Source organism: Lissotriton vulgaris, chromosome 9 (assembly GCF_964263255.1).
Source record: "Lissotriton vulgaris chromosome 9, aLisVul1.2, whole genome shotgun sequence".
Classification (NCBI taxonomy): Eukaryota; Metazoa; Chordata; class Amphibia; order Caudata; family Salamandridae; genus Lissotriton; species Lissotriton vulgaris.
The window spans coordinates 1,242,832,515-1,242,845,183 of NC_141697.1; the positions used below are offsets into that span (position 1 = coordinate 1,242,832,515).

The following is a 12,669-nucleotide window of genomic DNA, read 5'->3' on the forward strand; positions in this document are numbered from 1 at the left end:
AGTTACATTCTAATAACGTACCACAGCTGTAGTGGCTTGATGCCAGGGAAAGCATATCTCGTAAGCGTGACTTCCATGGTCACTTGCTGTATGCAAGCATTGTTTCCAAACGGCCCTGAAGACTCAGTGGCTCTGATTTGGCCTCCTTTGAATATCTCTTCTATACGAATTGATACTTTAAGCAGAATGAAGTCTGTGCTTTTGAAGACAACAGTGCCCATCACGTCATCAAAAGAGACGTATGATCTCCAAGTTGCAAGGACAACATCGGAGATACATGAACTTTTATCAACAAATTGCCCCGTGCATTTCGTAGAAATGTTAAGCCAAATCCTAAATATGTCAGATGCCAGTGGTATCTCGAGGGTATTTAAGACGATTTTTTAGGGACTGTTAACACCATTTGAAGCAGTCCTGGGCCTTTTTCCAAATGTTGTCCATTCGATTTTTGGCGGCCTACCATTACTTTTGGGACTCGTAGCAGGCATTTTAATTTTGACCCTTCTGCTCCGTATGGCAAGCCAAAACACAGACATGACTCCGGCAAGGATGGAAGAAACGATCCTAGCAATGCGCTACTGGGACCGCATAACTAAGGTCCTTGGACTGGCCCGGCTGAGAGATCTAAACATGACCTGGTTTCTTTCATTCAGACCTATATGGCAGACCTGCATCTTACCTGTGCTTCGATGTATGCTATGCGGTGAAGAATGCGTGTTAGACACCTGTCTTGTACTACCATCAGCAGTACCAATGGATATCGATACTTTGCTAAGTCCTGTAATGGCCCATGCATCGTGTTGTCCCCAGCGGCTACCAATCCTGATGACGGCATTCGTTGAGACTCCTGCGCTACGATTAGGTGGTGGCAGTGAAGCAAGGAATGAAAGCAACATCACCCAGGTACGGCCTTCTGTGAGCATTGCTGATCCATACATCGATGATAGCAATCATTCTCACAACTGCCAGGTTACTGCACTATCAAACCTGGTCGAACTGTCACCTGAATATGTGGACCTATTCTTTGAGAGCCTGTCTGACATGATGTTCTCCCCTGAACAGAAATAATGAATTTTGGAAAACAATCCGGCGCACAGCGTTCCCATGAACTCTGAATTGGACCTTCAGCTTTGATAAACAAAAGCTACTGAAAAGCGTTTGGAACTCTATTTCCCCGCTCACCATGAAATTTTTTTTTTTTGGGGAATCTAAAATGTTTCAAAATATTTACCTTTTTTCTGGCACAATTACTTTGCTTAAAGTAGAACTATTCATAAAGAACAGAGCTTCTATTTTTAGTAGGTCTAGAGACATCCGCTTCTAGCACATTTTACTACTTTGTTTTTACATGTAATGAAATAGTCTCGCCCTTCTCTTTTGTATTTAGAGACATTTCATGTGTTATTTCGCATAATCGTTCAACTGGATATATATGCAAAGATTTTTTTGAAATGATTAATCTGCTTATGACGTACAGTACCTCTATTTTCATGTATTTCATATACGCCATTTCAAATGCAAAATGTATTTTGGTGTGGGTAGGAATACACGTGCATCTTATTGCTTTAGTTTTTAGTAATTTGATGGACATACATTCGTGGAGTGGGTGATGTGTTTTATCTAGGACCCGATCAATATTGTGACCTTATGCCCCTATTCGGCTATAATCAATACATATCCCTATACTGGCATAATAATCAGAGCCACATTTCAGCAAGTCGCCTCTGCAGTCCATGACAGTCCATGACACAGCAGAAGTCACTTCCTTAGATTCCTAGATAGCACACCGAGTTCTTTCGACACACCAAACCCCCAGCAACCTGGGAAAGCCCCGCTTGCTTTGTTTTGATTAGTAATAGAACTCCTGCGAGCACTGCAAGAACGACCAGTTCTTAGTGACATCTTTATTGACGTCTTATGTCCAAAAACTTACGTCAAACTCGGCACCTTTCAGGTATAAATAATACCAACGTTGCCTTAACAAACACACGGTGGTGGTGAATATGAGAGCAGAACAGCTGTCCCCTTGCAGAGAGCCCAGCAGATGCGAGAAGCCCACGAACGCTGCCCCTCCTCTTTGACGCACTGAGAGAGACGCTGTCTTTTCTCCTGCTGAGAAAATCCAGCTCCGGCGTTTCCAGCCTACCCTTGCGGGTGACTGGAATATCGAGTCCTTAGAGGAGATACCAGACCTCCAACATTCTATTCCAGAGGTATGGTGCTGACTAAACCCTTAGAGAGAATTCTTGTAGCAAACCCTTGGCAAAACCAACTTAACTAAAACTGTTACTTACTCCCTCCCACGTGTTAGGCTTAGGTCAGGTACACTGGGGTAGGCATAGTTAGAAGCACCAGTTGAGGATGTTAGCCAATGTATATATGAATGTATATATTTTATTCATTTTAACCATCTTATGGCTAAGAAACCATATCAATGCTTTTACAGTATTATTTAGTAATACTAATTTTACTGTACGCACTTTTTATAATAACAAGTCTTGCAATTGTGGCAATTCATTTCTCTTGCATGAGAAGAAAGACTGTTCAATAAATAATACCTTTTATTGAAAACGCCTGTCTCTCTATTCTCTGCATCCTGGTGAAAGTAATTCTGCACAACTGACTGAGTGAAATAGCTGTCTATTGTTTCACACAACTCTAGAGATTGATTCTTATTCTGAGGAGCAAAGTTGTCATGTGTATGCGGTTGTTGGAAAACTGAATCCCTTCTTGTCTGAGACAGGGAAGCTGAGCACTTCCTATTCAGTCAAGAAAGTTTCCAGTGACCTCTGAGCTAGCTGGTACAAACCCAATTAAGTCTAACATAGTCAGTAGAGACCTAGAAGACCGCAGTCCTACGTCTACACTGCTGTTTATGTTATTCCAATGCGCAGGGCCTATAGGGAAAATAGGAACTACACTACAGGGTGGGGTACATGTTTATGCCTTATTGATTTTGGGCACAAATGTGATTACCTGCCTAATGTGATTAATGCAATGCTTTTGCCTATACCTCTAAATGTATTTTTGTGCCTAGGAGATTGTTTTACCTAGTATAGTTATACTAGTGAGTTCATGGTGCCCTGCGTGATATATGCCTAAGGCGGTTAGGGTTGCGTAGTGTGTACCTACCTTGTACCAGTGGTTACTGGTTGTGTGCTACATTTGTTATTTGGTGCTAAAATTATTCCTACAAAGTGCTAATTTCTACCAAGTGCTATTCCTGACAGTGGTCCATGTGGCCCTGTCCTATGTATATATAATCCCCTGTAAATTCTGCCCGTGGCACATTGTAAAGTGTGTATTTATTATCTAATGTGTTTGGTATAGTACAAAGGCTATTTTTATATATAACCTTGTGTGGAGTTCCTTTTGTGGGGGGCCTAGGATGTTGTTGTTGGTGGGTGCATGCGTGCGCAAATACTTAACTTACATTGCCTCCGGGATAAGCCTTACTGCTCGTGTCACGTTACCTAGAGGGTGAGCAGGGGTTATCTTTGGCGTGTAACTCCCTTGCCCTGACTAGAGTGGTGGTTTCTGCCTGGCTTTGGCGCAAGCTTTAGCCAACCAGAGATCCCATTTCTAACAGTCATGGATAGCTGCTCCCTCCAGGCAGGAGCAATGCTTGCTCCTGCTGCATGTAGGGAGCCGGCTGGGGCTTCAGGGGCATTGGGACTCCGCCGCAGCTCCCAAAAAGTATATGGTGGTATCCCTAAGTGTACACCAGGGCACTAGGGGTGAACAAAAAATTCTGCTCCACCGGCAGACTTTTTGCCCCTCCCCGAACAAAAAAATGGCCCTGGGAACCCATCCCCTTAGTTCGTGTATTATTTTAAGGGGAGTGGGCCCCTCCCCTCCAGCCGCTGTCGACCCCAGGGATCCATCGCTTGGTGCCTGCATTCTGTAAGGGAGGCTGCCCCGTAGGGGTGGGCAGAACTCAACGCGTTTCACTCTGCTGAATTCCACAAAGTTACCTAAAAACTCAGTGAGATTCCATGGAGATCCGCAAGCTGGCGCAATTCAGCATATTGCGCTGCTTGCGTTGATTTTTAGCGCTGGAAGCTTGTTCGGCGCAGTAATATCAATGCTAACAGCACCACTCGGCACACCAGGGTGCGCTGCAAATTTCTGACACTCAAGAAAATTTTCTACTTGAGCAGCTGCTTTCTCAACGCAAACGTGAGTGACCTGCTGGGACCACCCGAGTTGAGAAATATCACCAGGGGGCGTTCTAGTGCTTAAAAATCACTCTAGGGAACGTAAATTCTTAGTCATGCGTGGCAACTTAACATTGGTGAGTCGCACTTGAAAAAAAAATTCCCATGCAGCGGTTGACACGGATTTGCCTGCTACCCCGGAGTAGTCGACCTCCGGGGTTCGCATCCTGGTCTGTCGCTTTGCGAGAGGAGATGGAGGGGAAAGAAGGCACACCACCGCTGCACGCCGTAATGGCGGCCATTAGAGCGCTCCACTCACAGATCATCGTCAACTACCAGGCACTGTCGGTAACAATGGACGATCTTTGCCGGAGACCGGACGGCTGCGATGATGGTGAAAAGCCGCCGTCCGGTCTCCGGCAAAGGTCGACTATTCCGGGGTAGCAGGCAAATCCGGAGCGGACACCAACAACGGGCGCTCTCACCTCACGATTTTGCACCTTCGCCGCTGATCAGGGCTCCCGTCTGCACCCCCCCCCGACAAGCTTATGATGTCTCCGGGCGTCGGATACAGGGCCGCAGCAAACGATGTGTCACGCCGTAGCGTGTGCGTTGCAGGCAGGATACGAAATCGCCGTTAAAAACAGGTAGAGTATGTCTCCGTTCGGGCGACTGGACGAAGCCCAAAGTTCAGAGCCGATGTTGTTCAATTCCAGCCCGGATGAGTTGAAAATCGAGGCCCCGGCTTCCACGCTGAGGTAGGCCGAGAATGAAACACGGCGTATCTCCGTCACCCAATGTGATAAAAAGTTTGGGATTGCACCTTCAGAGTCAGTCACTCCTCATGTACACGGGAGTCCGGTGTGAAAACAGGATAACTTGCAGGATATACGAGCTGCTGGTGGAGGTCGACGGAGCCGGGAGCTTATGCGGCCATCTTGCTTGCTGGCGTAGCTCCTCCTCCTATTTAAGGTTTTTTAATTCTGTTCCCTAACTATAATAACGTCCCTTTTGTTAATATTGAAAAATGTGAGGTCGATGTAGATGATATCTGTACTTATAATAACTACCTTGCATCTCCATTGTCAAATTCACCTGATATGACCTCCCCCTCAACCCCAAATAAAAAATACATGGTCAGGCCTTCTCTGCGACCTAGGCATGAGGCAACTGATTTACAGATCACAGGTGTAACCCATAGACAAATGTGTGAACAAATAAACCCAGGTAGATCACACAGATAGGCAGCAACACTACAATGGTCTCAGGAGATTAGCCTCATAAACCACATTTGGCCGGAGGGGTGCATGCTCCCAAAAACACTGTAATGTCACATGCAACACTAAGATAGGAACACACAAACCCATCAGAACACAGCATGCGCACTACATGCAGTGATCACATGCTCCCCATTTCGGGCTTGTACCCACTGACCCTGCATTGCGTCCAAGCAAGGTCGACACCCACCTGCGCTTCTTATCAAACAACCGGATTTATGTCCCCATGACTAATCCCAAATTTCTGTCTCCAAAGGAATGCATGAATCACTTTATGACGCTTCATGCATTGTGTATAAATAACGGCCGAAACCAATGTGCTTTGAGACAGTCTTCTGACCCCGGCTCTATCACCTGCTCTCTCAGCCACTGCGTTTAATTAAACCAATTGTTCCTGTTTTGCCACACGCCTCTTGTCTTTCATGTTTGCAAGGTAAATTCATATTCAAGCAATGCTGTAACCTTTATTTTTGTCTGTGAATTTTTCGGGTTTATTTAATGCTAGGAAATATTAAATTACACCATGTTAATCTAAAAGTCTGTAGGGCCTGGCATGGCCTCTGGCCAGGAGTTGCGGCCAACCCGCCATTGGCACCCAATCCTGTGCCCTGCACGCCCTTCAGCCGTGTGTATTGTAGGTTGGCCGCAGGGCCTTCGGACAACATTCTCAGGCACACAACCTTGCGCCACACACACCCTTTGGCCGTATGCGATGGGAGTTGGCTGTAGCGCCTGGACACCAACACCCTGCAGGCACCCACACCACTGATCCGTTCCAGTGTGTCTTTGCGCGTTAGAATGCTATAGGGCATCTATATGTACACCTGTCCTGATGTTGTCATGTTTTTTATTTTGATAGGTCAATAAAAATATGCTCGCATTGCTGCAGTTATTTTGGAATTAGAATACAAAGAAAGCCTATATGGCGCATTAGCAAAAAACTATGGATCCATAAACACCTACACTATCTCAAAATGTGCCATACGATATCCTCTCTGGACTCTGTTTATCATTTGGACTGACAAAAGAGCAGTGCTTGACACAAAATCGGTTGCCTATGACGGGTTGGCCGCAGGGCCCTTTGCGCCAGGGGTTGGATTAACATATGGTAATTAAATATTAACATTGAAAACTCCTAGAAATTCACTGAAAAAAACAAAGGTGACAGAGATGGTATAATTAGAAGACAGCATTAAAAAAACCTTTAGAAATTCACTAAAAAATGCAAGGTTTGAGAAAAGTTATAGTTAAATTTGGTTTTTACATGCACAAAACCGTAGAAATGCAACAGTTTAAGTTATACGTATCTCATAAAACGAAAGCTTGTGCCCTAAGGTAACTATAACTCGCTTTCTCACAATGCACTGCTACCTACCCACATATTACATCAGTAATGACATCTTGTATGAATAATTCATAATATAACTGCAACATTTGCAATAAAATTAGGGATGATAAAACTGTGCATGGAGGGGGCGTGATTTATAGTTACAAAAGGGCACAAGTTATAGTTTCTTGGGATGTATATAACTATAACTGCTGAATTTCTCTGGTTGTTGGGTGTGTAAAATATAAACCTAACTATAACATCCCTCTAACCTTTGGTTTGTTAGTGGATATATATATATATATATATATGTGTGTGTGTGTGTGTGTGTGTGTGTGCTTCTTTAATGCAAGTAAATTCATCTTACTTTAACATTGATTATTTTGGGTTGGTTTCCCCTGCTTCTATTGCTTTTTATGGGAGTTTGAATCAGTCCCTGTGGTGATTGGCTATATGTGGTGCTTGACTCACTCCAAAGCTGGACTGAAGTACATTGAAGCCTGTTTTAACTGTTTTAACTGGTAACTGTTCAACTGCAGTAACTTTAGAAGTCTATTGTATGAACTAAAGTGACTTTGCTCCATTGTGGATGTGTTTTGTATTAGCATGTCTCCCCCAAACCCCTCTTTAAGTGTTTCTAAACCCTCCTATTTTGCAGTAAACATTCCCTATTTTCCTACCACTCCTCCCTGCCCCTCCCACATTTACTTCAAAGTAGTGCACTGATGTGTCCGGAGATCTCTGCTACTGTGAGTTGGATTGTAAGTTGGATCTTGAAACGTCCACAAAAATGTGTAATGCAATGTAACTAAAGTACTTTTGCATTGTAACTGATCCTATGAAAAGCTATCTGCCACCCGTGAGTTTTGTCTGGGCTGTACTAAACTCACCCTCTCTTCAGTACACATTCTTTTGCCGCTCTTAATTTAGCTACAACCCTATATACCTTCCACCCTTCCCTGTTTCTCTTGAACCCTCAATGTAAAGCCTTCCCTTGTAGATTTGGGTACGCTCTATAAATCCAAACCATACCTACACATATAAAAGATTACGTCATTGATCCGCGTTGTATGCAAGACTTGTCCCTTTCAGCGGGTAACAGAGTGGAGCACAATCAGGACCCATGATGCAGAAGCGCCCAGAAGCTGCTACCAACAGATCTAGAAAATTAACATTTTAAACATTCTGCAAGCATTCTATTGCTGAAGGTGAAGCACCTACCTGTCGATAAGTGGCCGCTCCAAGACAGTGAAGGAGGATCTGTCAGTGAAGACGCTGGTCATCTGAGTCAAGGAGCCGCAGGACATGTGAGCAGGTTTGATGCAGTAGAACGGATACTCATCCATGTTCTCCATCATATTGCACACTTCCTCTTCAGTGTCCAGGTCATACCCGCACATGGCTTCGATCACATGTGTTGCATTGGTATATTTCACCTTATGAGCCATATAATTATAACCCGCATTGCGCCCCCTCCACAGAGCTGCCACTGCTTCACTAGGGTGGATCAAAAACAAGGACACTTTCACTTTTCCTTCCCAGAAAAAGGTAAACTGCACATGATATGTTCCATTGTGAAAGTCTGCAATGTTCCCAGAAGCTCCTGCCCCGAGATCTGGTGAGTAAATTCTCGCTCGTAGGAAGTCGCCTCCATATTTCTTCTTTTTGCCCAAGTAATCGAAGACGTCAAGCTGAAGAGTCACATTGTCCCCAATGCAGTATCTGTCCCTGGGGTTTATGAAGGACACCTTGCTCTTTGAGGCACATGTTGTGTTATCCAGGTGGGTGAAGCTTACACTGGGTACCAGTTTATCTATTTTTCTCATGATACTTTTTACTTGTAGTTCAGTGTCTTTTGACTGAGCTTTCCACTGGGGCCCATCTACAGCCCTCCTGGGGACCTTTGGAAAGTTCATCAATGGGAACTTTGTTTTGTCTTGTAGGTCATCTTCCAGGTTCTCGGACAGGGTTTTTGAGACTGAAATCCTTTGACAAAAATGACTTACATTGGGGAACTGCCAGAAAAAAATAAACAAATAAACACGTCAATTCAAGACAATGATTTAGTCGAATGTCCGAGATGATCATAAAATCATACATACAAAAAACAATAAAAACAGAATCATGTAGAAATTGATAATTCAAGGTGCACCTTCCTGCACAAACACAATCCTGAGAAGCCTATTTCTCTTTCTATGTGTGCTTTAGAATGCAGCACACATAGGAAGAGAAAGTAATGAGGAGAAATAAAGATATTTCTCCCTGTCACGCCTCTCCTGGGAAGGCCTATCTTTTTGCCGCATTCCCAGGTCTACCAGTTCTGGTAAATATATGAATGCATCAGAAAAAATGAGAGTTGCACGGGAGCACCCACCTAACGCCCAAGGAAGGCCTCCCAGGGCAGAGTAAGGCGACGCAGCCATTTCCACTGCGTTGTCCTCCTGCAGATTTACGGAACCACTCAGGGCCACACAAAGCGGCTTTGCATGGCTTCATAAACCACATGTAAGGTTTTGCACCATGTTTTGTGGTGAAAAAGCGATGCAAAGAGGCTAATAAATAAACCTCTGAATGTTTAGCCCCTAAAAGAGGCAGCAGAAAATTATATCTAAAAACATCACATAATTCACAAAAAATCATAAAATGCAAGGTTGTTTGGCCAGAAGCACCATCACTGAGAGATACACTTTCATGTAAATTCCAAAAGTGTCCTAAAGGAAAACATAAGAGAAAGCTAATTGTCCCAGCACTAAACCCCAACAGCAGGGACCTCCCCCAGCCACTGCTGCTAGGGTGAAGTAAGGCTCCATGCCGAAATTAGACTTTAATATTGCACATTGCTGTTGCAATGGCTCTATAAATTAATCAGTTTCCCTTAATAAGCCTTGAGAAGCCAAACACACAAACTTAACATCCATCTCATCCTTCTGCACATGGTTGTTGGATGTTCAAACAAAGAGGATCTACCTGTGTTCCCAAAGTTTTGCTTAACGTAAGTGAACCATGGTATTTTGGAGTATACTCGAAACACAGGCAGTCTCTGATTAGAGCCCGATTTAAAGTATCCCAAGGATTGCTCCAGAGTGGTCCCAGTGTGATGTGATCCTCCAGATATCACGGAGCATGTTCTTCATGGCTGTTAGAAAGGGGCTCTCCAGGTGGCAGTGGCTTGCACCCCGTCCAAGTAGGGACCCTTCCTTCTAGTCAGGGTAAGGGAGTTACACACCCAAGATAACCCCTGCTCATCCCCTTGGTAGCTTATCTCAGAGGCAATATGTAAAGCATTTGTACATAAACACACAATAACACAGTGAAAACATTTCCAAAGGAATACACACCAGTTTAGGAAAATAACCAATATTTATCTGAATAAAAGAAGACCAAAGCGATTATACTCAAATACACACAAGCAAAGATATCACCTTTAAAAGGTTCAAACTGCTCAGTGATTACCTTGGATGCATCACGTTTTAGCACAAAGAACCTGGGACGCATCGAAATCAAAGGCAAAAACAGATGCAGTGGAGGCAAAGCACCAGAAAATCAAAGCAATGCATCGGTTCCTTACTACAGGGAAGGTGATGCATCGGTTCGTTACTGTGATGGGAGATGATGTGTTGATTCATTACTGTGAGAGGAGGTGATGCATCTGTGGCCTCGGTTTCTTACTGCTGGGCTACATCGATGAAGAACTTGGTGCACAGGTGCGATGTGGCGAAATCGGTAGATGCGATAGCGTTGAAACAGGTGATGTGTCGATTCTCCCAGCCGTGAGCAGGTAATGCATAGAAAGTATAGCCGCACAGCAGGGCCTGCTTCTGAGTCAGAGTGGGTGCTTCGGACGTGGGAGGCACGGTCCTTGGGAATGGAGCTGCAGCGGTTCTTTGGCTGTGGTGCGTTGGTTTTTCAATCGCACCGCAAGCTTGGGGCAAGAAAAACAGGTGCTGAAAACTGGTGAATGGATGTTCTTCTCTTCTTGCTGCAGATAACACCTCCAAGGGCCCAACAATGCAATTGGGACCACTTGGCAGGTATGGCCCAGAAACTTCTTAACAGGAGGCAAACACACACAAGCTCTTAGAGAACCTTGACAAGCAGGATCAGAAAGCAAAGACAAATCTATCCACTGTCCAAGACAGAAGCACCAAGCAGTAGGCCAGCACAACACAGCAACATGCAGTGTCAGTTCCCCTTCTACGGCTTCTCCAACTCCTCTTCTTGGCAGAATCACCTCTTGATCCTGAACTGTTCTAAAAATGTGGGGTCACAAGTCCAATTCTTATACCTCTTTCTACCCTTGAAGTAGGCATACTTCAAAGGATAGTCTTTGTAGTGCACTGACACGGCCTTCCCCTGACCTGGCTCCAGACACACTACAGAGGGATGGAGACAGCTTTGTGTGAGAACAGGCACATAGTTATTCAGGCGTCAGTGACAACTCCTCGCAGCACTTTAGCCCAGGAGACCCATCAGCCCTGCGATGGGCCATCAGGATATGCAGGGCACATCCCAGCTCTCTTTGTGTGACTGTCTAGAGCGAATACACTAACAGCTCAACTGTTAGTCTAAACAAGACATTGATTCAACAGGCAGGCAGAAGCACAGAATGGAAAAGCAAGAAAGTGCCAAATATCTAAAAGTACATATCAGGAAGGGGTTTGGCCCTAATCTGAAGGACACGGCCTTAATAGTAGACTAGAAGAAAAGGTTGTCCTAACCGTTGTGTTCGTTTGAGCCCATAAACTTAATGAATATGGACTTTATGCATTTATTTGCAAAGTCGTTCTTTTGTTTAAACAAATTTGATCCTATTTATATCATAAGTCAGACAAGCATGGATACGCATCAATAAGTGAACATTGAAACAAACCATATAAATAAAAGTGAAAGAGCACTAAAATAAACTTTGCAACAAAACTATTGTAACAAATAAACAATTAGTGAATATGATACAACACCAGTCACAGTTCATAGAACAAAAGCAGCAAGAGGACAATCCTTTGTATTCAAATTGTCTTCCAACTATTCAGTGCTACTATACATGGGGAAAAAATCATTGTGCCTAGTAGTTAGGAATTTAGACAACATATCTACTAGGGCAAACTTAATTCCATAAAATGGGTCCCTGCACTGTAAAGTGCCAATGCGTTTCGATTCCCAGTATTTTTTATGGGACTCTCTTCAGGGCGTGGACTGGTTTCTGGATGACAGAGATGTGTTTTCTGTGCAGGCTCGGGGGGCCATAAGATAGACAAAAGACGCTATTTGCAATGGGCTGGGAAGTGTGCTTATTACCACAACTTCTTTACTGTCTGCTGGCTTGCTAGTTTTTGAATATTTGAAAAAATGGAGATCAAAACACAGGCAGAGGAGCCGCACCCTCTTGAAACAAATTGACTTTAAAAGCTGCCCTGTTATGAGCCAACACGAGCACATAAAAAGGCTCATTGAACAAGGTTTGGATCGCCCTATTAAGTTCAAGGTTCACAAGCTAAACTGCTGTTCTTAGCATGAAAGTTGCTTGACGGACTCCTTCTTGATCCAGGATATGCCAGTTGCATTGGCAGAAACTTATCGAAGTACTTTAGTTTGTTGGGGTAGTCTTTTGCAGGAGAGCAGGGTCTGCTTCCTATGATTACCTCCACTTTTTGCTGTGATTCACTGGTATTTTCGTTTTTAGTATGGCTGTGGTCCTGCTAATCAGGCCCACAGCCTAGCTGTTCTCTCTCTAAATTGATATCATGTACTTTATGTACATGCCAGATTGGTTACTGGGTCACCCTTGTGAGACCCTGTATATGGTACCTTAGGTACCCAGGGCATAGGTGCACCCTAGGCCTCCCAGGACTGCAGCATGTATTGTGCCACCCCTGGTTAGCCTTGCAAACTGACTCCACAGGTCTGCACC

General features: G+C 44.2%; 1 protein-coding gene across 2 annotated transcripts in view; it reads right to left on the minus strand.

Annotated features, from left to right (window-relative positions):
- Positions 1-12,669, minus strand: part of LOC147693175 (NXPE family member 1-like) — a 350,691-nt gene that overhangs the window by 181,538 nt on the left and 156,484 nt on the right. For both annotated transcript variants that reach the window (XM_086939422.1, XM_086939421.1), the window contains exon 3: positions 7,983-8,776. In XM_086939422.1, the coding sequence (XP_086795548.1) occupies positions 7,983-8,776 (794 nt within the window). The remainder of the gene's footprint in view (positions 1-7,982; positions 8,777-12,669) is intronic.